The following is a 27,014-nucleotide window of genomic DNA, read 5'->3' on the forward strand; positions in this document are numbered from 1 at the left end:
GCGCTCCATCGAACCCCAGCGCGGGAACTGGATCTGCGGCGCTCGGTCTCATGGAACCCTAGCGCACCGGATCTGCGGAGCGCAGGAACGTCCGGCCCGACAGTCGCGCTCCATCGAACCCCAGCGCAGAGATTACCGGTCCAGCAGCGTCGAGCCCTCGAGGGCAGGGCAGCGCATAGGCCGACCGTCGGAAGCTGTCTCGCACCCCAGCTCCGATCCGGCGATTCGGTTCGTTGAGGCTTTGACGGCGGCGACGAGTGGGTGTGGCGTCTAGCATCGCGAGCGACGTGGGAGCTCACCGCGTGCACGGGGAATCGAGACCGGGCAGGAAGAGCAGGGGGAATTCTCTCCCATGAACGGGATCTACGGCGCTCGGAGCCGGTAGCGGCGTCACGGGTGGCGTGGCTGGACTGCAGCTGCCTCACAGACGCGACGCTCTTCTGTTGAATTGAAGAAAAAAACCCGTGTCCGACACAGTTGCGCTGCCACGCGTTGGCACGCCGTGGGCGGAACATACGCCAAACGCGGAGGAGCGCTCAAAAGGTGTCAGGTTTTAATAACTCTGATAAGACCTATCTTCTGCCTAGACCGAATACCTCTACTATTAAGTATCGGCCAGAAAATGTCGCACCAATCCGGTTAGAATTTGGTGCCAACAGATTCGTTATAGCTTTATCTTGCCAAACACCTCTATCTCTTAAAACTCCACTCTAAGAAAAGGTGAAGTACGCATGCCTCTGCCCCAATGTTTCTTGTTTCTCACGACGCTCTCTCTCTCGCTACTCGTACTCCCCACGAACTCTAGTGCTGCCACTGCTATGGCCTCCACCAGCAGGCCGACGAGGTGATGGTCCGATGGATGGAGAGGATGGATCCAATGAAGCTATTCGAGATGACCAATTTTGCATTCAATGTTATTGTATGTTTATCTTGGACATTTATTTGAATTTGGACAATGGACTTTGTTATTTGATCTATCAAGCATGTCGTAATTATTTGGGCAAAATATTTTTTTGGTTTTCTCAAATAAATTAATTGCTATTAAAATATTTTACCTCATTTAAATTGACAACAAAAATATTTAGGGTATGTTTAGTTCATAGATTAGTCGTTTGAATAAAAGAACTAACTTTAGACAGAAAAGTTAGCTAAAATGTGGCAAGTTAGACAGCGAACCAAACAGTCCTTTGCACTTTGCCTCTGTAGACATTAAGACATACACCAGAAAACCATGTCATATCTGACGCAACGACTTCACATTTCTTCCCTTTTTTTTCCACCCAGTGCTGGCGGTTATGCATTATGTATTGTCTCCACACAACAGGGATAGCAACCTATTCTATGAATCTGACCAATCTCGAAAGTACAGACAAGTCTACAGGTACAAATACACACTATACAACACGTGCAATACTTAATTCTTCTTCCACCAATCAGATCGCTACAACATCTAGCTGGAGTGCGAGTCAGCAAAACCAATGAAGGCCTGCTGGGAACACAAGTGTTCATCTGCGCCTGCCTCATGTCAAATAGAACACGAGTACTTCCATGGAACGTGGTCATTGTGCTCCCATCTTAGAAAATATCCCAGAGAAATTGGGCAACTTATCTACATGCTTCAATGCTCGCTCTGCAACTTGTCTTGTCCTAGAGTCGCCATGCCTGAATGCCTCCACCAAGGCTGTACCAACATTCTGGTTTCCAGATATCTCATACGCTATTTCGTCCGTCCTCAGGATTCTCTCCACTGCCCACACCGCTCTCTGGCGCAGTGCCTCGTTTCTGTTCTCGCACAATACCGCGAGTATCGGGTTGATTCCTTCTGCATCACACAGCACCATGACACCTTGTTCAATGTCCACTCCATCCTCCAGTAAAGTGGACAGCGCTGCTAGAGCAGCTTCGACTACTTTCTCGTTATTATTATCCAAGCAGGCAACTAACTTCTCCACTGCCTTCCCCTCCAAGAGACAGAAGCTCTCCCTTGCGGAACAAATCCCACAGTGAACTCTACAGACCCCAGTTGCTACAGTCTTCTGGCTGAGGCATGGAAATATTGAAAAGCACAGCCCTGGGCTGGGAGCAGGCAGTATCTTCGTAAGATGTTTTGACTGCTGCGAGAGTTTCTCTAGTGAAACAGCAGAGACAATCTGGACTACGTCAAGCCCATTCATCTGAAGCAGATCAGTGAAGAGTGAAGCAAGATTGTAATCACGAGCAACAGCAATGATATCCGGATCATCATCCAAGACAAATGTGATCCGGGAGACTATTCTAACCAGACCTTCGAGGAATGGGTTAACAAAACGCCCCCCACGAATCTCCCCTTGTCGGATTCTTAAAACTTTTGAAATGATTGCTGCGAATGCCCCATCTTGAAGAAGACGTCTGGTGAGGACTGAGTCCCCCATGGGAAGATCAGCTACAAGGCCAGCAGCAGCTGCTTGCTCTTCAGAAATACCATTGTTATCGACAATTACCTTGACCAAGCTGCTTAGTTGACTGAAGTTTCCACGAAAAGCATCAGCAAGTTCTTGACCCATATAAGGTGATATGTTATTCAAGAGCTTGATGGAATTCATGCGTACTTCCCTTTGAGGTGCTTCAACAAACTGAATTAAACTGACAATAGCACCTGAACTTTTGATAGCATCAACTATATTTTGTACAGATGTCGAAGAGTCAGTTAGACCAACGAAAACCTGGAGCAACTTACACTCAATTGCAGGTCCAGTGTTGCTTATGAGATGAAGCAGATTGTGTACAATGTCTTCAGACACCAAGGTCTGCCTATTATGATCAAGTGGAATGGACTCAAAACGTGCACCCGATGCCACAACATTTGCAAGAATGGTCGCTGAGACCTCCTTCAATCTCATTGGAAGCTGATTACTGCCAACAGTAAAGAGGTCTGTGATGAGAGGCGGAAGAATACCGGCTTCAATTAATATCTTTGCACTAACATCATAAGATGAAATTTGGTTCAATGCCTTCAAAGCTGCTTCTCTGGCCTCTCTATTCCCTTTTTTCATGATATTGACTAGTGTGGAGCCAGCCTTTTGTGCCACAAGTACCTTAACATCATTGCTTAGAACAAGCTCTCCAAGGTATGCAGCCATAGGTAATTGCATGCCAGGTGAACCTGCAAACAGCACACAATGAGGGCAGCTTCAGCGTTGTTACTAAGGTAGTGCAAAGAAGGGAGAGAGAAACAGCAGAGGTGCAGTACGCTGCAGCACCAGTGCTAGCCAGGTTTTTTTTTTGCGCCGAAGCTAAAATAAGCAACTAGTTGTGAACATAAAGAATCGTTTTCTTCTTGAGAAACCCGAAGAAGACAAGCACCAGCGACCAGAATGCCAGCCAAGTGCTGCTTGAAATATTCTTAACTTGTTTATACATGATGGTGGGTCCCACATTTCTTTGCTACACATTCGAGTGAGATGTGCTAAGTCAGACACTCTGATGTGGCAACATCTTTGTATAATTCTATTTTCCAAATGTTAAAGTTGCTCCAAGCGACTGCCTATTGAAAACAACAATGATGGAAGAAAGCAATTGAATTCATATATAACATGCTGATACTATACTTGCCGGAGACAGCTTTTAGCCTTCTACTCGTCGGTGTGCACTGCCGGAGACAAAGACGACAATCCCTGGATCACTCGAACGCTCACAAAACTCAACACAAGCTAGGACACGCTGAGTTTTTTGACGCTGTCAAACTACACTGTAATAGGTGTATTCTGTTGATCTGTTTACATACACAATTACAAAGGCTCAAAAGGAAACTAATCAATCAGCTATCAATTAGCTAAGAAAGGAAACTAATCAATGAGATATCAATTAGCTAAGAATGGAAACTAATCAATCAATTAGCTAAGAAAGGAAACTAATCAATCAACTAAGGAAACAAATAAACCGAGTTGGATTACGCAACAATCTCCCCCTAAACTTGTCTCGGTTTATTTGACCTTGACAATGCCAATCTTGCCACGAATTGCAATGAACCGTGCGCGCCCAAGTGACTTTGTCAGAATGTCTACAAGCTGTTCTTCAGTACTAACATGATCCACTTATATTTTCCCGTTCTCCACACATTCACAGATGAATGGAATTTAGTGTCGATGTACTTACTTCGATCATGAAGAACAAGGTTCTTGGTGAGTGCAATTGTGGACCAATTATCCATCTTCAACAACGGCAACTAGACTTTGACACCGGTGATGCCCTCCAACTGCCGCATGAGCCACACAACCTAGCATGCTCCAACCACGCCCGCCATATACTCTGCTTCACAAGTCCGCGGAAAAGAAGATAACGTTGTCGATGCTTCTCTTCTTATCGATGTCTGGCCCAAAGTCGTTGTTCGTGTACCTAATCAGCGTGCAGCCCATCAACATGGTGTCGGTGTACGCGGCACGGATGTTGTTTCTTCCTGTTCAGGTTTAACGATGTTCGTACCCTAGAGTGTCATGGTTGAAACTTGATGTGGAACCGTTCTTCTCCCATTGACACTGCTCCAGTCTCACGCCTTTCCTTCTTCAAACACCATGTCGCGTGAGATGATCACACATCCGGTGTCAAGATTGTAGAGCATGTACCCTTTGAACCCCGGCTCGTACCCAATGAACACCATCGATGTACTCCGGTCATCCAGCTTCTACTGGTACTTTCCAACCATCTTTGCATGTGCCACACCCAAAAGCACGAAAGAAGTGAACCAGATGCTCCATATCATACCAGGCTTCCTACGACATCTTCCCTTCGACAACTCATAGGTGACCGGTTAAGTATGAAGGCGGTTGTGGAGACCGCCTCTCCCCACAACCAGCCGGACATCCCCTTGGCCTTCAACATGCTTCTGGCTATGCCAAGGACCATCTGGTTGTGTCTCTCCACCACATCGTTTTACTAGGGCGTCTACAGCACAGTGAAATGACACTGAATGTCGTGCTTAGTGCAGTAGTCGTCGAACGTGTGTGTTGTGAACTCGCCACCTCAGTCGGTGCGAAGCGTGCCCATCTTTTGCCTTGCCTCTGCCTCGGTTCGTGTCTAGAGTTGGATGATGGTCGCCGCAGCCTGGTCCTTTGACGCCAGCAATATGATCCACATGGAGCGACTCTTGTCGTCGACAAGGAGGGACTTCTTCCGTCCAAGCGTTTTCAGGGTGATCAGACCACAAAAGTTCGCATGCACCAGGTCGAGCAAATGATGCACATGGTACTTGTTACTGGTTAGCCATAGGGAACAAATGTCATTGTTGCTTCAGCCAAGCAGCCCTCACAGACCTGGTCGACGTGGTCGATTGGCGGTAATACGCACACTAGGCCACCCTTTAATTGTTCCATGAGCCCCTGGAACTCAAGATGTTCGAACCTGGCATGCCATTGTCAGGACACCTCCGAGCTACGGGTGATGAGGAATATGGGCCGAACGATGTCAGTGTCGTAGAGGAGGCTTAATGAATGCCACACCTTGACCAGCAACCATTGGCATTGGTCCCAGATCATGAGAACGTCATTCTCAATTAGGACCTCATGGTCGTCTTCTTCGTAGTTGAACTAGGCTGATGGTATTTGTTGTCAGCCTAAGGATGGAATAGACGTTCAACATTCGGTGCTCACCGCTCTTGCACCTAAAGAGGACAATGTTCCGGCCCTCAATGGCGACCATGGAACCATCACCAAACCAAATGGTCCTATGGACGCTAGTGCTGAGCTCAGAAAAGGCCATCTGATCCCCCATCATGTGGTTTGTCATGCCAATGTCAAGAATCCAACGCGTGCTCCCACCACCGCCCTTCTACGTGAGTTGGACGAATAGTCGGATCTCGTTGAGGTGGAGCTTCGATGTCGAGGTGGGAACCACCTTCGCGGGAGGCAGCTTGGTGCCACTGGCGAAAGCTAGAGCCATGAGCGCCATAGGCTCCGGTTCCTCTGCGAACACCCACCATGTGCTGCCTCCACCCACGATCTGGATGGTGAGTCCATCTCTAGCTCTTGGCGACGCGACATCCACTAACGATGATGGATTTGTGGAAGATGGTTGCATCGGTGTCCCTTGCTCGCCTTTCCTTCAATGGGCTCACTGCAACACCTCGTCCACTTCCGGACCGACAGTACTTACTCCTGACAGCCCCCTAAGACCACATATCATCCCCACATACTAACATTAGTCTTTTATGCGCACTTTGTCCTCACTCATACGCACCCGAGAAGACCTCTTGGTCGGTTATCCATCCCAAGATTGCTCTGGGCCAAGCACGCTTAACCCAGAGGTTCTTTCGAGACAGGCTTCCGAAAAAGAAGATGCATCTTGTTGACATGAGTACTCTATTAATTCTATTAAACCTTGGGCCAGGATATCACACTCATGCCCAACATGGGTCAGTTTGTCCCTCTTCTTGCGACATTCACGAGCCCAATGGCCCATTTTGCCACAATATTTACAGTCATCAATAGCAATCTGCTTCCCCTTTCCGTTGATGCCATGTTCTATGATGGCTTCAAGATGTCACCATCTCTGATGCGCCCACCACCACCCCCATGACTCATGTCCTACAACGTCTGATTGTCGCCCAAGCTTCCATTATTGGAGAGTTGGAGCCACGACACAATACGTGCCACCAACTCATCCTCGGTTAGCCAGCTAAGGCTCTACCATCGCTGTTGCCACTGAGATCGTAACTTTCTTCCGCTGCCTTGAGGCTTGAGCCTCCCGATCAACTCCTCCATGGATATTTTATCCATGTCGAGAAGGGTTTCGATCGCCATCATGATCTGTGAGTACCTTGGCGAAGTGGCCTATAGGAATTTGTGCACGATCTTTGGCTCCTGGTACCCAGCATCAAGAACCTCCAACTGGTTGACCAGGTCAGTGCTGCGCACCGAAGTTGTCAATAGATTCACCATCCCTGAACCTAAGTGAGTTGAACTCACGTTGTAGCGTGTTTGTCTTTGCTTGGCGCACTCGATCCACGCCAAGGTGCGTTTTCTTGAGTGCATCCCACGTGATATTGGTGATTGTGTTGCTCACGATTGCCCCTTGCATCTCCGAAGATACCCTGAGGGGGATGGCCTCCAGAGCATTGTGATTGTCGATGTAGTCGATGGTGCCGACGTTCACCGCCATCCATAGGCTTCTCGCCTGCAGCTTCAACTTTGAGTGTCGCCCATGAGTAGTTGGTCTTGCTCAGTAATAGCACCTGCTCGCTGTCACCACTCTCCCTCATGACCCGGTGGATTGCCATGCCACGGTCGTCACTGCTAGAGCTGCTCCTTGTCTCCTAACGACAAAGCGGTGGCGAGGCAGTTCACCCGTGCTACATGACTACAAGCACAATCCCGACAGTGATACCAACTGATACCTGTTGTAGTTAGGGATGGCAGTTTAACCCGCAAACCCGAAATCCAATGGGTACCTGACCCGACGGGTGTGGGTATGGGTGAAGATTTTGATCCGTGGGTGCATCCACACCCGATGTTTCGCGGGTGTGGGTGCGGGTTTCTATTTCAACCTGCGGGTGATTCGCACCCAACCCATCATTTGGTTCATTCTTTATTTTGTGCAAAAAATGATTAAGATACAATACTAATTAATTTGAATAAGTAACTTGGCCAATGTTCATGAAATATTTTTGTTGCTGCCCAACGTGAGAAGGCTTAAAATACGAAGATATAACTCAATTATTACTGATACTTAATTGCTTATAGCTAAATTATTGTTTAAAAGTGCAAACTGAGTAAAAGACCGCGAGTGACCCGAAACCCGACAGATTCGGGTGCAGGTTTGTAATTGCACTCGCGGATGCGATCGTTGGCGTGTTTGGGGTAAACTTCACGGGTGCAATCGCGGTCGGGTTTTTGCTCCACCCAGCCTAAACCTGACCCACGTTGTCATCCCTAATTGTAGCCTTCTACTCGCTGGCGTGCCTTCCCGAAGACAAAGAAGATCCCTGGATCACTCAAACGCTTAGAAAATTCAACACGGACACTAGAAGGACACACTGAGTTTTTGGCACTCCCAAATTACACCATTGTAATAGGTGTATTGTATTGATTTGTTTATATACACAATTACAAAGGCTCAAAAGGAAACTAATCCAACAATTATCAATTAGCTAAAGAAGAAAAAACTAATCAATCTGCTATCAGTTAGCTAAGAAAGAAAACTAACCAATCATCTATCAATTAGCTAAAAAGGAAACTAATCAATCAACTAAAAATGAAACAAATAAACCAAACTAGATTATGCAATAGTGCTTGCATCCAACATATTAACTACAATGTATGACAACTCAAAAATTGTTGCTTCACATCCAGTCATCCACACAAAAAATACACTTGTACTATTGCTTCAGATCCACAAACAAAATGAAATGGTTCCATAAAATGCATTGCAACAGACAGAACCTCAATATACCAGTATAGAAAAAATCCTCCCCATGTGTTGGAGCATACCACAAGGAAACATGAGAACTAAACTTACAAAACTTAAACCATAATTTTCCACTTAGCTATTATGTTTGATTTTATTTAACAGAAATACAACAAAAACTTGGCGAAAACAAAAAATCCCAAATTTGAGCAGCAAGCATATACACTAGGATTTATCATTTGTGCTAATATAATGGTTTAAGGCCGCAAGGCAAGACTTGGTGAGCCACTCATTCGAGTTGATGCCTTATTATTCTAAGAAATAGGAAAATAGCATCAGGGAATAGGCTAGAACAACAGAAAACAGAAAAAAGATAAAACAGAAAAGGGCAAATGTAAAAAGGAGTGTTTGGCCCAGCCCACTAGGCAGCCCACGACTGCCCCTTGTACTTATCGCTTCTCCTATGCTGCACGTCACCTGGGAGCACTCTGCTTCTCCATCACATAGGCTGCATCTCCCTCCATCACGCATGCACAGCACCACCACATCTCCTGCCTCATGGCTCACACAGGTGCAGCGTCGCCCTCCCTCCCTCGCACTGCTCTTGGCTGTGTGCTCTCAGCCTGCCCTCCACTCCTTACCTCTTGCTGCTGCTCCCTCAGATCCCCATCTTGATCAACCGCCGCCTTCGTCGCAGATGACCCAGGTGGTGCAGGATTTGGTGGGGTTGAGTGAGGCAGCTGTCTGGGAGCTCTCTGCTTCTCCTTCATGCCGTCTGGGAGCTCTCTCGCTACTTTTGGCTAGGCGTTGGAGACGCCCTACTCCCTGCGAATGCCTTGTCACCTAGGCGACAACTTTAAAAAAAGGCTAATATATTCTTCATATGACCATGACTATTGGAGAAACAGTGCAGACAAGAACAATTAAATGTCCATTACGAATTTAACGAACTTAAAGGTGAACCTGGTGAAACAGGGAGACACTTCTAACTGCAGACACAGCTAAGGATCTAGATGGTCCTTAGCATGCAACTAGTATTGATGGGATGAAGATGCAACAGTGTTAATGAGAATATCGGGTGGCACTCACAATGTTACAGCTGTAAAAGAGTACAAAATCACTTGGTTGTGAAAAGGAAACATGTACATGTGAAAGAATGATACCATCAAGAAGCAGCCTCAGGAGGGGTTGCAATCGTCCATTTTCAGCCATCTGTCTAACATTTTTTTCACAGCTCTCTAAATTTTCCAATGTCTTCTCAGCTCTGTCAACAATGAGCAAGTTTTCTACTTTACTGCTTGACAAACCAACAAGTATAAGAATAGCTCCAGAAACACTGCCAATTCTTTCTGAAAGAGCCTTATTTTCTGAAAGTTCAAACAACAGTGACACCGCTTGCTCCTTTTCCTGAGTCTGCCCATGATTTAAGAACTTTACAATTGTGCGAATATTGTCTCCAGCGGCAATCTCAACCTTCAGGTAATGTTTCAAGATAACATAAAGTCAAGATCTGAAGCATCAAAAGATATTACAAAGTTAAAATCTGCTAACAAATCAAGCAGCAAAAGAAAAGAACCTTATTTTCATTGTCATCTTTTGCAATGGAGCAAAGAGTCCCTAGTGCCGCTTGGCGTACTTTCGTACTGCTATTCTTCAACAAGTCAGCAATCATGATTATCAACCCATCTCTTCTCACAACCTGCCTGTTAGATCGACTTCTCTGACATATCTCATCAACATACTGGAGTGCTTGTAGGATATCACTTTCTGTGCTGTCAGAAGTCAATGACTTACGAGCGACGTCAAGTTTGGCCGCCTCGTTGCGATTCATCCATTCATCAATAGTGTTCCTCAGAGCTATGCTTGGATTTAACTCAGTGTTGCTGAGCTCCATCTTAGTTACAGGGCAGACAAGCCTCCTTCCACTGCTAAGACATTCATTGAAATAATTCAAAATGGCATTGCGTTCAAACGTAACACCACTGTCAATAGAAACAGGATCCCGCATAACCTGTTTGGTAAGCGGGCATAGGAACGACTCATATATAGGTTCAACACGCAAGCTATCAGTGGCCTGTGACATTGAATCATAATGACCATCCTGGACTTCTGCCATCACTAGTGAAACACTGCAAACAAGTTAAAAGGTGCTACGTTAACATAGGTGGCATGTTGATATATGATTGCAAGACACACGGACTTGAAGCAACAGTTGCAGTTGCTTCGAATTCAAAGAGCAAAACAGAGATTCATGTCCATATCCACAATGAACAAAAGGAAATTGAATGAACCAAGTGGTACTATGATCCATAAAATGAATAACACCAAAAAAAAATACATTGGCTGTGGCTATAGCAGGACTTTAACTTATGGCTCCATAGCAGGACCTAGGGTACGCCAAACCAGTGCTCCAATAGATAAATGGATATAATCCAAAGAACAATCCAGCATGCATACAAGTATAAGACAGCTAAAAATGCAGTAATGTATTTAGAAGAACCCGTAACATATTGAACGCGAAAAAATAAAATTCAAAACTTGCAATGTCTGTGTTCCTCTTCATACCCAAATAATTCTACAAAGAAAATATGAAATAAATCAACAATTAGCAAATGAATCATCAATTACAACAGGAAAAAATTGCATAACTCCTAGCCCAACCCGTGCTGTCCAGTAGAGCACAATAGCAACCAGCAAGCTAGGGTTTGCACGTTGCACCTTGCCACCATACCTTGGGCTGTTGGGCAGACCCGGTGTTGGATCGGCGGGCGTCGAGAACGGCGGCGAGACGGAGGAGGCGCGGACGCCGAGGGCTCGAGACAGGACCAGAGGAGGGGATTCGCCGCTTGAATTCAGTTCGCCGGCGCGAATTCACCACCAGCAGCCGGTCCCGGTCGCCGCACGCCGCTTCTGGGACTGGGAGGGTCGCGAGTCGCGCCGCGGTCACGGCCGGGGCCGCCCTTCCGCTCCGTCGGCGGGTCGAGTGGCCCACGGGGAACGGGGGAAACTGAAAAGCGCTACCCGAGCATGAGGGGCGGTCAGGTCAGGCAGCGGATCTGTGGCGACGGATCCCGCCCGCGGGGGGCCGAGCGTCGAGATGGCGCCGGGAGGGGGAGGGAGAGAGGAAGGCAGAGGAAGGAATGATTGGCGGCGTTGCGCTCGACTGCTCGTCCGCTGCCGCTACTGCGACGAGGAGCTAGCAAGTAAGCAAGAGAAGGCAACCCGCGGACCGGACGCGGCTCCCCTGGACTCGGACTGCAGTCTGCAGAGGCAGGCGTCGTAGAATGACTCCGGAATCCAGAGACAGCGTGGATTAATGATGGGGGCATGATTGGTTCATGAATCGGCTTGTTTTCCGGATACCTTGTGGGCCGGAAAGGGCTGTTGATGGGCCGGAAAAAATACACCACGGCATCACCGTCCTCTGTCGATGACAATTTAATCCGTGGATTTAATATCCGTCGGATATTCGATTCGACGGATCCGGATATGGATATGTTTTTTGACCCACGGATTAGACCTGTATCCAATCTGAGATAAACTGGGCATAAATTTGGATATTAAATCTCACCCGCAGGTTACCAGTTGGATAACCGAAATTAACCAATACTTTAATTTTTTTGCCCAGACAAGTAGACAGCCCAGCCGGGAGCCGGCCCAGCCCACACATGGACACACCGACATCACTGCATCAGCAAACCCTAATCCCTAACACTAGCAATTTATCTATTTTGTTGTTTACCATGATGAATATGATTCTACTATTATTAACTAAAAAATTCAACCTTGGCTACTATAGTGGTGGTTCTGTGCTGAGATTTCATGGTATGTTTTCCATATATAATTTCTTTATGATAAAACATTATAACTAGAAAATAAAATGTTCTTTGATTTGCATGTCTCCTGCTATTACGCACTAGCATATTGTCGTAGTCACATGTACAAGGCTTAGACGCTCAGCTAGTATAGTAGTATTCTTGTATTCTTACATTTTGACTGATGATTAGGAAGAAATTTGATTAATTATGTTATTGAATTGTTGAAAATAGTTTTTTGTCATATTCGATGGATATCTGATGGATATCCGAAACCCGATGGGTATGGGCATGCATATGAATTTCTACCCACGGGTATAGTCGCGGGCGGATATTTACAGTATCTGATTCGAATCCGACCCGTTGCCATCCCTAGTCAATGACATGCCAAGGACGTCACAAGAACAACCACAAGGACGGCACGGTTTCAACTCAATTATGAGTCGTCCTCTATCATTGGTGATTTCAACTTCTGTCCCTCGTTAGAGGATATAAAGCCAGGTGAGAATGTGTCGTAGATGAATCTCTTCAACTCAATTATTAGCAGTCTTAGAATCATTGAAATCTCTCTAAAGGACAGAAGCTACACTTGGAGCAATATACAATCGAATCCCTTACTAGTTCAGCTTGATTGGTGTTTCACTTCTATCAACTGGACCTCCACTTACCCCAATACCTTGTTTACTCCCCTTGCCAAGACTATTTCTGATCACATCCCTTGTGTGATTAAGATTGGTACTTCCATTCTCAAAGCTAGTTTCTTTTGCTTCGAAAATTATTGGATTGATCTTCCTGGCTTCATGAATGTAGTCCATAGTGTTGGATAAATGTGGGCTTGGCTCAATTAATATTCAATAATAGTCAATGCTAATGACCCACTTTAAATGCTATGGTGTATTAATAATTTAGCATTGTATTGGAAGTTTAAGGGACAAATCAATCGACTTAAATAGGTGGACTGTTGATGCATCTATTGAGAAGTTGAGAAAATGATGAAGGACTGTCATGCGCGCGACGCCGTTGCACTTGTTTTATTGTTGTTTACTGCTTATACGAGTAGTTATGAAACATGCATATATATATATCATCACATATATGCCATTGTTTTCTGGGTTAAATTAAAACTAAAAATGCCTACATTTCTAATAATCCAAAAAATTGATATTAGTCATTTTTCTGTTAGTAGTTTTGTTGCTACATTAAAACCAAGTGAATCATTTGATGGGAGGTTTTACAAGAGATGGTGTAGTAAGATGATATTGTGATTGACTGCAATGAACTGCTTTCACACTGCACAGGGAAAACCCGAATAGTTCACTCCTGAAGAGGAGAAAATGTTCGACATTGTCGATAACATGTTTCGAAGCGTCGTTATTGATGCTCTTGACAACAAGTATGTTGATTCTTATCTAACGTGCACATCTGCAAAAGAATTATGGGATGCATTACATGAGAAATTTGGTGTTTCTAATGTCGGTAGCGAGATGTACATCATGGAGCAGCCGTTTGACTATAAGATGGTGGAAAATCGTCCTGTAGTTGAACAGGCTCATGAAATAAAAGCATCGGCCAAGGAACTCGAACAATTCTCATGTGTCTTGCCTAACAAGTTCGTGGCTGACGGTATTATCGCTAAGTTGTCGTCTTTTTGGATGGACTTTGCTACAACTCTAAAACACAAGAGACAAGAGTTTAGTGTGGCTGGACTTTTTGGTTCTCTTGATGTTGAGGAGAGGGCGAGAGCAAAATACACTCGTGAAAAAGGAATTAAGACTTCTAGTGCCAATATAGTACAAAATAAAAATTACAATGCATCACGTAATAATAAAAAGAAGAATAAGCAACAGAATGCCACGAAGCCCAAGCAGGAAGCCACGTTCAAAAAGAAGAACAAAGGAGCTAGTTGCTTTGTTCGTGGGAGTACTAATCATTGAACAAGTGTTTGTCCATATCGCAAATTTAAGCAAGAGAAAAAACCAGCTCAAGAGAAGAAAACAGTAAACATGGTTATTAGCGAGACTAGAGAAGGAACATCGATTTAAGGTAATCTTTTATCTACTGTTCTTTCAGTGTGTCAATCCCCTGAGTGGTGGGCTGATATTGGCGCTAATATTCATGTGTGTGCAGATATTTCTTTGTTTTCTTCTTATCAGTGCAAAGGGACTGGAGCTTTGATGATGGGGAACTGATCGCATGCGCGTGTTCTTGGTGTTGGTACAGTCATTCTGAAGTTTACTTCGGGAAAGACGGTGCTATTGAAGAACGTGCAGCATGTCCCCTCCTTCAAAAAAATCTAGTTAGTGGCTCACAATTATGTAGAGATGTCTACAAATTTGTTTTGAGTCTAATAAATGTATATTGTCTAAGTATGGGACATTTGTCGAAAAAGGCTATGACAGTGAAAGCTTGTTCCATTTATCTTTGCATGATACATGTAATAAGTATGTGAACAATATTGTTTCGAATGAGTCAAATGTTTGACATTCACGACTTTGTTATATCAATTTTGGTTGTGTCTCGCGGTTAGCAAATTTAAACTTAATCTCATAATTTGATTTAGTCAAAGGTTCTGAGTGCCAGGTGTATGTGCAATCTAAGCAACCTCCCAAGCCTCATAAGGCTGTAGAGGCGAGGAATTTTGCACCACTAGACTTAATACATTCTGATTTATGTGAGATGAATGGAATATTGACAAGAGGAGGCAAGTGATACTTTATTACTTTTATCAATGATTCTACTAGATTTTGTTATGTGTATTTTTAAAATAAAAAGATGAAGCCTTGCATTATTTTAAGACCTACAAAGCTGAAGCTAAAAATCAACTCGAGATGAAAATTAAACGGTTAAGGTCTGATCACGGTGGAGAATATTTTTTGAGTGAATTTTCTAATTTTTGTGTGGAACATGGTATTATTCATGAGAGGACACCACCATACTCACCACAATCCAATGGGGCTGCTGAAAAAAGAACCGTACTCTAACTGATTTGGTAATACCATGTTAGAGACTTCGGGGATATATAAGGAATGGTGGGATGAGACGATCTTGATTGTGTATTATGTCATGAATAAAGTTCCCACAAAGAACAAAGAAATCACACCATTCAAGGAATGGGAAAAGAAGAAATTAAATATCTCCTATTTACGCACCTGGTGTTGTTTGGCTAAAGTGAGTGTGACAATTAACAAGAAGAGCAAATTAGGACCGAAAACTGTTGATTGTGTTTTCCTTGGGTATGCTTTCCACAACATTGGATATATGTTTTTAATTATAAACTCTAGAGTATCGGTTGGTTGGTACAATTATGGAGCCAGAGATGCTACGTTTTTAGGATGGATTTCGTATGAAAATTACACATGATATGTAACCAACGATACCCCATGAGCATTTGATTCCGATAGAACACACTGAGGAATCCCATATACATAATCATGTGGAAGATGACAATGTATCAACTCAAAAGAGTAAGAGACCAAGGACTGCAAAGTCCTTTGGTGATGATTACATTGTATATCTTGTGGATGACACACCAAGTACCATTAAAGAGGCATATTCATTTCCTGATGCTGGCTTTTGGAAGGAAGCAATAAGGAGTGAGATGGATTCTATTGTGTCTAATGCAACTTGGAAGGTCGTTTAGCATCCTTATGGGTGTAAGCCCATTGGGAGTAAATGAGTGTTCAAGAAAAAGCTTAGGCCTGATGGTACTGATGAAAGGTACAAGGCGAGGCTTGTAATTGAAGGCTATTCACAGAAGGAAGGCGAAGATTTCTTTACCTGTGGCTCGATTGACCACAATTCGTGTGCTAGTTTCTTTGGATGTCTCTCATGGTCTTCTCGTCCATTGAATGGATGTTAAGACAACATTCCTAAATCGAGAACAAGATGAGGAAATTTACATGGAGCAGCTAGTTGGGTTTGTAGCAAATGGTCAAGAAGGCATGGTATGTAAATTATTGAAATCTTTATATGACATAAACAAGCACCTAAGCAATGACATGAAAAGTTCGAAAGAACTTTGATATCTGTCGGCTTTGTTGTGAATGAAGCAGACAAATGTGTATACTATCGGTATGGTGGGGGCGAGGGAGTAATTTTATGCCTATATGTTGATGACATTCTAAGCTTGGGACAAGTCTTGATGTGATTAAAGAGACAAGAGACTTTATGTCTAATAATTTTAAAATGAAAGATATGGGAGAAGCTGATGTTATTCTTAACATTAAGCTACTGAGATAAGGCAATGGTGAGATCACACTTGTGTAATCCCATTATGTGGAAAATGTTTTGAGTCGCTTTGGTTTTAGTGAATGTTAACCTTCTCCAACGCCTTATGATCCTAGTAAGCTATTGAAGAAAAATCAAAGGATAGCAAGGGATCAATTGAGATATTCCCAAATAATTGGTTCACTTATGTATTTAGCTAGCGCTATGAGGCCTGACAACTCGTTTGTTGTGAGCAAACTTAGCAGTTTTGTTTCAAATCCGGGAGAAGATCACTGGCGTGCTCTTGAGAGAGTTTTGCACTATCTAAAAGGTACTATGAGTTTAGACATCCATTATACTGGGTACCCAACAGTACTGGAGGGTTACTGTGATGCAAACTTGATATCTGATGTTGATGAGATATATGCCACAAGTGTATATTTGTTTTCACTTGAAGGTGGCGCTGTTTCATGGAAGTCTTGCAAGCAGACCATCTTAACGAGGTCGTCTATGGAAGCAGAACTCACAACATTAGATATCACTTCAGTTGAGGCTGAGTGGCTTCGTGAACTCCTTATGGATTTACCGGTGGTTGAAAACATGTGCCGGTTATTTCCATGAACTGTGTTAACAGACTGTGATAATTAAGATAAATAGTTCTAAGGATAATATGAAGTCGACAAGGCACATAAAGAAGCGTTTGAAATCTGTCAAGAAATTGAGAAACTTTGGAGTAATAGCGTTGGCAGGTCAATTTACTAAGGGCTATCATGTAGTGTGATAGATAGTGCATCAAGTGAGATGGGCCTGAGACCCACCTAAAAGTTTATCAAAGTGGTAAGTTGTTCTATGTGATCGGAGTTCCCATGAATTAGAATGGTGAAACAATCTAGTGGTAGACTGAGAGGAAAGACCTTAATAAGACTCATTTTAGATGCATATCTTTCCTTACTGTAAAGTAGGTTGATGTTTACACCTTAATATGTTCCAAGTGGCTTTGTGAAGCAAACATGTTGACGTACAGAACATCTTTAGAGGAACATACATATATCATATATGGGTTAACTACTAGTCATAGTTTATGAGATCTGGGTGGTCTCTAGATACCCATGAAAGGCTATGGAGTTTAACTTATATGCTCCAACCAGAGGGGATGCTTTCGACAATCTAGCACTAGTAAAGAGTTTAGACAAAACTCATTCCACGCAAAACTGCCAATTCAAGGCCTAGTCCATTGTGTAGTTATGGTTAAGTGTAGTCTATGCTCTAGGTGGATGTTCAACTTAATAGTCTCCATCGAAACAATTACGTGCGATATCTCTCACACATGTTGCAAATAGCACATCCCCATCCCATCTCCTGCGATCACAGAGAGAGTGGGAGAGCAGACCTCCAAAATCGTTGTCCGTAGAGATACACTTGCACGGGTGTGCGAGCGATATCAGATTTTTGGGGAGCATATTCGCGACTGCTCGTGTCATCCATTCGACCCAGCGCTGCTTCGTCTACATTCTGTTCTTCGTCGTCTTCCCTGGGCGATGCATGGTGTTGTCCTTCTTTCGGTGATCGTTCGAGGGACTTCACTACGTACATCTTCCTGCATCGACTCTGTTTGGCTACATCGAACATACACACGAGATATCTCGTGTGAATGGAACCACTGATGCCTTGAGCATCGAACATACTTTCTGTTCTTCGTATTTGTGCATGTTTTATTGTTGTTTACTGCTTATGCGAGTAGTTATACACACATGCACATACATGTATCACATATATGACACTGATTTTCTGGATTAAATTAAAACTGAAAATGCCTATGTTTCTAACACATAGTGCCTGGAACAAGATAAGAAGATCCTCCTCTAACTTTGTGGCTAAACTAAAAATGTCTGTTACGACCTTAAAAAGTGGAGTAGGAACTCCTCCAACCTTGCCTTCCTTATTGCAAATTGCAACGATGTTATCCTTATTCTCGACAAGTTAGAGGAGCAAAGACCTCTGTTTATTTAGGAGAAAAACATGAGAAAAAACATCAAAGTTCATATGTCTAGGCTTCTAAAGTACAAGAACAGTTATTAGAGACAAAGATACACTAAGAGATGGTGGTTCTTGGAAATAAATGCACTAAGTTTTTTCATGCTATGGCCACAAACAGATTTCGATATAGTGATCAGCTCTTTAACAAATGATGAGGGCATTAGCTTGCACGGACATGAGGAGAAAGTCGCTTGCCTTTGGAAGACTTTCAAAGAAAAGATGGGTGTTTCTGACCGTCCGATCATGTGTTTCAATCTTCCAGAGCTGATTCAGCCTGTGGAAGGTATTCATCCCCTCATTATACCCTTTTCCACTGAGAAAATTGACAACATCGTGCATAACATGCCCCCTGATAAGGTCCTTGGACCGGATGGCTTCAATGGGCGCTTTATGAAGCCCTGCTGGGACATCATCAAAAACGACTTCTATAACTCGTGCTTTGACTTCTTTGAGGGATCTACTAATCTAGAAGGCCTCAACAACTCTTTTATCGCCTTGATCCCCAAAGTGAACAGACCGACAATAGTTAATGATTTCAGACTGATCTCGCTGTTAGGAATTGCCATAAAAGTGATAACCAAAATGCTTGCCAACATGCTTCAACCCAAGATGCTAAGTCTTATTCACAGAAACCAATATGGGTTCATCAAAGGAATATCCATCCAAGACTATCTGGCCTAGATCTTTGAATATATTCATCAATGCCATCAGTCAAAAAGGAGATAGTGCTCCTAAAACCCGACTTTGCAAAGGCTTTTGATACAATTGAGCACAATGCTATCCAGGAAATGCATAAGCATCTCGGCTTCCCAGAGAAATGGGTCTCTTGGATTCAAGCCATTCTTGAGTTCGGTGCCTCGACTGTACTGTTGAACGGGGTGACAGGGAAAAGTTTCTTGTGCTAAAGAGGTGTCCGGCAGGGGGGTCCTTTGTCTCCGCTACTCTTCTCTATTGCCATTGATCTTCTTCAATGCATCATCAACAAGACAACAAAGTAGCCAACATGGGTGTTTTCTCTACCCCCTTGGAGAGGGAAAACATGTCTAATTCCCTGATTATTCAATACGCTGACGACACCCTTATCATCATGAAGGCGTCCCAAAGAGATTTATTCTGTCTGAAACGAATTCTCCAATATTTCTCACTTGCAACTGGGCTTAGAATCAATTTTTGCAAGTCTTGCCTTCTATCGATCAACCTCAACATCGTCAAATCTGGCCAGTTGGTTGTCGTGGTTGCCAAGTTGGTGCTTTCCCTTTCACCTATTTGGGTTTGCCAATGGGTCTACAAAGCTAGAAATTAAAGATTATCTTCCTCTCATTTCCTATAATCAATACCATCGACCCCATCAGAAAGAATTGTCTTTGGAGAGGCAACAATGAATATGCTCATCGAAACTCTCGCATTGCATGGGATAAGGTAACTCGTCCAAAGAACAAATGTGGTCTTGGTGTTCTCAACTTGAAGATCCAGAACATAACTTTTCTCCTTAAGTTCCTACATAAATTCTACAGTAGACATGGTATCCCCTGGGTTGACCTGATCTGCAATTCATATTATGCCTCGAGTCGGATCTCCCATGCTAGTGAAAGGCTCCTTTTGGTGGAAAGACGTTATAAGCTTGGTGGACTATTTCAAGGGCCATTCTATGCCCTAGGTTGGGGATGGTAGAACCATTCTCCTGTGGCAGAATGTCTGGAACAACTTCTCCCTCAAGTCTTCTTTTCCCACCCTCTTCTCTTTCGACAGGAGACAAAACTGCTCTATGCAAGATTTCCTTGAGAATATGTATTTACATGATAACTTTCACATCCCCTCTCCCCTAAAGTTGTCCAGGAATATCTTTTGTTCGGCAGGATTATTGATCAGATTCAAACTGTCAGAACTGACAAGGACACTTGGATTTATCCATGGGGGAATGAGTGTTCCAGCTCGGCTAAGTTTTATAAGATTACTTTCAACTCCACTCAACCTCCAAATCCTTTCATTTGGATTTGGCAATCCAAGGTCCATAAGAAAGCTAAAGTCTTTGTTTGGCTAGTTTTATGGGATAGAATCAACTCCAAAAACATCCTGCGAAGAAAAGGTTTCCTGAATGATGCCAGTGATCTCAATTGTGTTCTCTGCAATGAAGTATAGGAAAAAACAACTTACCATCTTCTTTTTTATTTCTCCTTCAGTATGGAATGCTAGAATTATGTTGGGATACATTGGCGCCATGACCTGTATTTTTTCCCCATGATTGAGGCTGCAAGGGGTGCCTTTGGGCACAACTTCTTTATGGATATTCTAACAGTGGTATTATGGTGCATTTGGAAGCAAAGGAATGCCTTCATTTTTAGGAACATTGTCCCTTCTTTCCTCTCGTGGAAGGGCAACTTTAATGACATGCTAAAGTTGGAAATGCTTAGATTTAATAGTGCTAGGAAGCTTAGGGTGTCCTTGTGGCTAAATTCTCAATAGTCGATTGCCTATTTTCCCTTTTTTCTTTAGAACTTTTTGTTCCATTACTTTTATCATATATATAATCGTGTTGTAGGGAGTTTTTTCTACAACCTTTTCCCTTAAAAACACTAGCTATCTCTTGTATTTTGAAAATCTGTTCGAACGACTCAGGGTTGTACATGCCCTAAAAGAACCGAAGTTAAGAGAGTGTGATTCGCTCGTGAGTCCGGTCGCGGGTCCATCACTCTATAGTTGTTTATGATAATGTGAACCTCTACCTCAGTGTGAGTTTGTTTGGTTTGGTTGTCGATTTCTAAAAATCTAATTCTAGTTGTAACCTATGATAAAGTTGTTGTAGTTGTCAATTATTAAAAACTAAAATTTATTTTCTTGAAATAATTGTTAACTATAGATTTTATAAGAACATGACAGCTTAACATGGATGACAAAAATCTAGAAAATTTAGGCGTAGAAGGTGATTCTAAAATGAACTTGAGAAATCTGTAGATTTTCAAAAATCTATTCTGCTGTTGTAGCCGTTTGGTTGAGATTCTAGATTTTTGGTAATGAATCTGGTTCAGGAAGTTGAACAAAATGCATTTTCTAAACCGTATTTGTTGCTAAAAAACTAAATTCTTAATCACTCGAGTACCATAAACAAAATATATTCTTGAAAATTTATATATTCCTCTAGTCCAATTTAGAATCATCTCCTACCCAAATAACATTCCAGATTCCTACCATTCATGTTACTCAAGCTATCATGTTATTACATAATCTACAGTTGACTGTTGTTTCAACCAAAATGTTTTAGCTGCTCCATAATCATTAGCTTACAATAACTTTGCCACAAATCACATCTACAATTAGATTTTTAGGAATCTATAGCTGAACTAAATGTACCATTAGTTATCTCCAATGTAATACGATCGATAGTGGCCCTCTTCGATCCTAGAATGTGGCAATCGCAAACTTGACATCGGTGCAGCCTTCTTCCACATATGATGGGCTTTTTTTGACCCACATCTAGTGTAAGGAAAATGGACCCCAGGCCATTTAGCTCAATAAGTTTTGGTGTTTGGTGATCAACATAACTTGTGGACTAATGTATTTCCCAAGTGTTTGTGTGTTGTAGTTCACAAGATGCGAAGTGGATTGGACTGAGGCTCTGAGGATGCAACACCTCAAAGAAAACATTATAAGACCCATAGAAGACATTACAAAGTCATATTGAACACACTTTATACATGCTAAGAGTCCAACACATCAAGAAGTAGAAGTGAGATACAAAGCTACAAAACAAAAGTGAAGTTGACAAACTTGAGAGGAAGGGCTGACTAAATTGAAAGTGTTTCACAAAATCAAATCTCCTTAAACTGACATGGCTTCAACTCTGAGATGTAGATAATTTCATAAGCTTTTCAAAAAGTCTAAGATCGTCAAAATCGGAGTTCGGAGCTAAAAGTGATGCCCACAATACGAAGTCGGAATTGCTAAAAAAACTACAACAGCATATGGGATGTCCGGTGCACACCGGACTGTTCGGTGTGCCACATTTGCTCAAACTGAAATGGCTTCAACTCTGGGATGTAGAGATTTTCATAAGATTTCCAAAAAGTACAAGATCATCGATATCGGAGTTCGGAGCTAAAAGTTATGGCCAAAATACTACAAGCGAGCATGGGCTGTCCGGTGCGCCATCTTTGGAAGCTCCAATGGCTATCTTCAACGACTAGTACACGTGGCATGTCCGGTGCACCACCGGACAGTCCGGTGCGCCGCAGAAAGCTGCATAACTGCTTTCCAACGACTATATTTGAGTTGGGGCCTATATATACTTCACCCAACCGACTATTTGGAGGTGTGGGAGCCCAAGAGACATACCAAGGCATATAGTAGACATTCCCAAGTGCTCTTACACCCAAGTGCTTAATAGAATCACTCGGTGATTAGCATAGGTGCTTTGCGAAGTGCTTAGGTTAGTTAGACCGCTCTAGCGCTTGCTCTAGGTGAATCCTAGTTAGTTGAGTGAGTTTAGATAAACCACACAACCCCTTGGCTCTTGCGCGAGCCGTTGTATTTGTACCGAGTGGGCGAGAGTCTTGCGAGACCGTGACAACCGCGTTTGTGTCATGGCCACCACCGTGTACCGGAGAGAACAAGGCCCGCGGCGTTTCAGCTGGAAGCTCGATAGTGGAGACGGCGGGGAGCGTCCGAGAGGAGCTGGAAGCGAAGCACCACATGCGCGTGGAGAAGGCCCGTGTCTCTCTATGGAGTTACTCGACCGAGGTGGTTGGCCCTCGCGTGGGCTTCCCTTTGCGTAGGGGCACCAACGAGGATTAGTCAGGACCTTGCGTGGTTCTGGATACCTCGGTAAATATACCAGCGTCATCCACGAGAGTTTGCATCTCTACCTTGCTCTTTAACTTCTGCATTTATATTAAGCATTTAAGTTTCAATCTTGCCTTTATGCTTATACAGTGTAGGTTGTAACTTAGCCATTGCGGTAGAGATAGCAACACTTAAACAAAACCTAGTTTACACATTCTAGTTTGATTATTTGCATAGGTTTTGTTCTAGGGATTTATTTGTGGCCTAGTTTAGTGAAAGTTTTAGAAGTCCTAATTCACCCCCTCTTAGGCGTCACTCATTTCCTTCATCTAGTACGAGAGGGATTTGGAGTCTAAAATATTAAGATTCTCAAGATATGACTAAATTCATCTCTCTAAAATTTCTAACAGAAATTAAATTCTATTAATGCACTCACTTGAACACTTGTGTCTAAGTGTTTCTAGCCAACCATCAAGATTTCCCCTTGTCAAACCAGTCTGACGCTCATGAAACCTCTCTAATCATATTCTAGAGAGCGCTAGATCAAGACTCAATAGTTTGACGGTCGCACTAATCATATGGTCTAGCACCTCTATAGGAAGAACCCTAACTGATATAGTTGCATCGTTTGGTTCAACAACATCGCCAAACCAGACAAAGGCTTTCAAAACTCTTTGGTCTATTTCTGCACGTTGTTGGTGAAAGGGAAATAGGCTTACACCTTTTCCTAATTGATTTTGGTGGTTGAATTGCCCAACACAAATAATTGGACTAACTAGTTTGCTCTAGATTATAAGTTTTACAGGTGCCAAAGGTTCACAACAAACCAATAAAAAGACTAAGAAAGGGTTCAAACAAAGAGAGCAAAAGACAACCCAAAGGCAGCCCTGGTCTGGCGCACCGGACTATCCGGTGTGCCACCGGACAGTGTCCGGTGCACCAGGGAATCCAACTCCAAACTTACCACCTTCGGGAATTCTGGGAGCCGCTCCGCTATAATTCACCGGACTGTCCGGTGTAGCACCGGACTGTCCGGTGTGCCAGCGGAGTAACGGCTACTGAGAGCACCTAGAGGGGGGGGGGGTGAATAGGTGATCCTATAAAACTTGAAACTTAATGCCACAAAACTTGATTAGGAGTTAGCACAATAAAGCCAAGTGGCAAGAGAGAAGTTCTCACAAGACATGATAACCACAAGAAGATCAATCACAGATAGACACAGTGGTTTATCCCGTGGTTCGGCCAAGTTCAACACTTGCCTACTCCACGTTGTGGCGTCCCAACGGATGAGGGTTGCAATCAACCCCTCTCAAGTGGTCCAAAGACCCACTTGAATACCATGGTGTTTTGCTTTGTTTACTATATCCCGCTTGCGAGGTATCTTCACAACTTGGAGCCTCTCGCCCTTACACTTTGATGTTCACAAAGAAGCACAGGGTAAGGGAGGGATGAGCAACACACATAAGACACAAAATCAGAGCAACAATACGCACACAAGTCACAACACGAGCTCTCAACACAACTCAAAGAGTTCTCTACTCAAATGGAGCTCTAGTTGCTATCACAAAGAATCGAATGCGCGGAATTGAAGTCTTAGTGCTTAGGAATGCTTAGAGAATGCTTGGTATTCTCCTCCATGCGCCTAGGGGTCCCTTTTATAGCCCCAAGGCAGCTAGGAGCCGTTGAGAGCATTCCAGGAAGGCAATTCTTGCCTTCTGTCGCCTGGCGCACCGGACACTGTCCGGTGCGGATTTCTTTCCTTCTTTGGCGAAGCCGACCGTTGGAGATTCAGAGCCGTTGGCGCACCGAACACTGTCCGATGCACACCGGACAGTCCGGTGCCCCCTTCTGACCGTTGCCTCTGCCACGCGTCGCGTGCGGATTACGTGGCCGACCGTTGGCCCGGCCGACTGTTGGCTCATCGGACAGTCTGGTGCACCACCGGACAGTCCGGTGATTTATAGTCGTACACCATCGTTGAAGTCTCGAGAGCGGCCAGTTCGCCAGAGCCAGCCTGGCGCACCGGACACTGTCTGGTGCACCATCGGACAGTCCGGTGTACCCAGACTGAGCAGACTCTTGGCTGCTTCGAGCCAAGCTTTTCCAATTGTATTTTCTCTGATTCTAGCACTTAGACAATCATGTTAGTACACAAAAAACAATGTACTAAGTCTAGAATCATACCTTTGTATTGATTTGCACCTTATCCACCATTTGGCATAGTTTATCACTTAAGCACTTGTGTTGGATACTAAATCACCAAAATACTTAGAAATGGCCCAAGGGCACATTTCCCTTTCAATCTCCCCTTTTTTGGTGATTTATGCCAACACAACATAAAGCAACTAAAAGAAGTGCAACATCAATTCAAATGAGAACACAAATTTGTTTTGAATCAAATTTGGCATATTTGGATCATTCTTTGCCACCACTTGGTTTGTTTTTGCAAATCAACCTCAATTTCCTATCTCTAAGTCAAACACACTTGTTGAGACATAAAGAGAGTTATTCCAAGAGAAATTGATCAAAGATTTCAAAAACTCCCCCTTTTCCCATAATCAACCATTCTCCCCACAAGAGGCCAACTTTTGACAAAAGAGACAATAAGAGATTTTTTGACAAACCAAAAGCTCTATTCTTCTATTTTCAAAATTCTCAAGTGGTAGCTGATCCATTTGTTGCTTTGGCCTTATTTTCTCCCCCTTTGGCATCAAGCACCAAAACAGGATCAATCCTGGCCCTTTAACCCCATTGCCTCACCAAAATCTTCAACTAAGAGTAAAAAGGCAATAGGAGTACAAAGATGAACTTGGAATCAGTTACTCTTTCATCGGAGTGCAGTGGAAGTCTTGCATGGTCCAAGTCCACCTTTTCCCTTTCAAAGCTCCTTTGAGACTAAATTAAGCAAACTCAAGCACACAGTTAGTCTCAAAGGGTCAAGTTGTAGCACATCTCCCCCTAAATATGTGCATCACTTGCAAATGGACTTGTGAGGTCCGGGGAGTGCTTGTACAACTTGAGCACTATAAATAAACAACAAAATGCATTAAGGAACATGATCAAGGCATAAAACACATGTATGCTGTAAATCAATCCAGGTTCCACGAATCTAAGACATTTAGCTCACTACGCAGCCTGCAAAAGGTCGACTCATCTAGAGGCTTGGTAAAGATATCGGCTAGCTGATTCTCGGTGCTAACATGAAACACTTCGATATCTCCCTTTTGCTGGTGGTCTCTCAAAAAGTGATGCCGAATGTCTATGTGCTTTGTGCGGCTGTGTTCAACAGGATTATCCGCCATGCGGATAGCACTCTCATTATCACATAGGAGTGGGACTTTGCTTAGATTGTAGCCAAAGTCCCTGAGGGTTTGCCTCATCCAAAGTAGTTGCGCGCAACACTGTCCTGCGGCAACATACTCGGCCTCAGCGGTGGATAGGGCAACGAAAGTTTGTTTCTTAGAACTCCACGACACCAGGGACCTTCCTAAGAATTGGCACGTCCCCGATGTACTCTTCCTATCGACCTTACATCCAGCATAGTCGGAGTCTGAATATGCAATTAAGGCAAATGTAGACCCCTTTGGATACCAGATCCCGAAGCAAGGCGTAGCGACTAAATATCTAAGAATTTGCTTCACAGCCACTAAGTGACACTCCCTTGGATCAGATTGAAATCTAGCACACATGCATACGCTAAGCATAATATCCGGTCTACTAGCACATAAATAAAGTAAGGACCCTATCATAGACCGGTATGCCTTTTGATCAACAGACTTGCCTCCTTTGTTGAGGTCGGTGTGT

At 43.5% G+C, this 27,014-nt stretch overlaps 1 protein-coding gene across 1 annotated transcript; it reads right to left on the reverse strand.

The window, feature by feature from the left end:
- Positions 1 to 1,163: 1,163 nt before the first annotated feature.
- Positions 1,164 to 11,759, reverse strand: LOC103640871 (U-box domain-containing protein 43). Its single transcript, XM_008664325.4, has 4 exons — positions 11,108 to 11,759; positions 9,953 to 10,505; positions 9,540 to 9,849; positions 1,164 to 3,142 (listed from the first exon to the last, which is right to left on the reverse strand). Exons 2-4 carry the CDS (start codon positions 10,490 to 10,492, stop codon positions 1,560 to 1,562), a joined length of 2,433 nt encoding a protein of 810 aa, XP_008662547.1. The 5' UTR covers positions 10,493 to 10,505; positions 11,108 to 11,759; the 3' UTR covers positions 1,164 to 1,559.
- Between the last annotated feature and the right edge of the window lie 15,255 nt (positions 11,760 to 27,014).

Source organism: Zea mays, chromosome 10 (assembly GCF_902167145.1).
Source record: "Zea mays cultivar B73 chromosome 10, Zm-B73-REFERENCE-NAM-5.0, whole genome shotgun sequence".
NCBI classification, from domain to species: Eukaryota; Viridiplantae; Streptophyta; class Magnoliopsida; order Poales; family Poaceae; genus Zea; species Zea mays.

Coding starts and splice junctions, on each gene's coding strand:
- LOC103640871 (XM_008664325.4), bottom strand. CDS start 10,492: ATGGCAGAAGTCCAGGATGGTCATTATGATTCAATGTCACAGGCCACT. Junction 9,850..9,952: donor AAGATGACAATGAAAATAAG/GTTCTTTTCTTT, acceptor CATTACCTGAAG/GTTGAGATTGCCGCTGGAGA. Junction 3,143..9,539: donor CCTGAGGCTGCTTCTTGATG/GTATCATTCTTT, acceptor TGCTGTTTGCAG/GTTCACCTGGCATGCAATTA.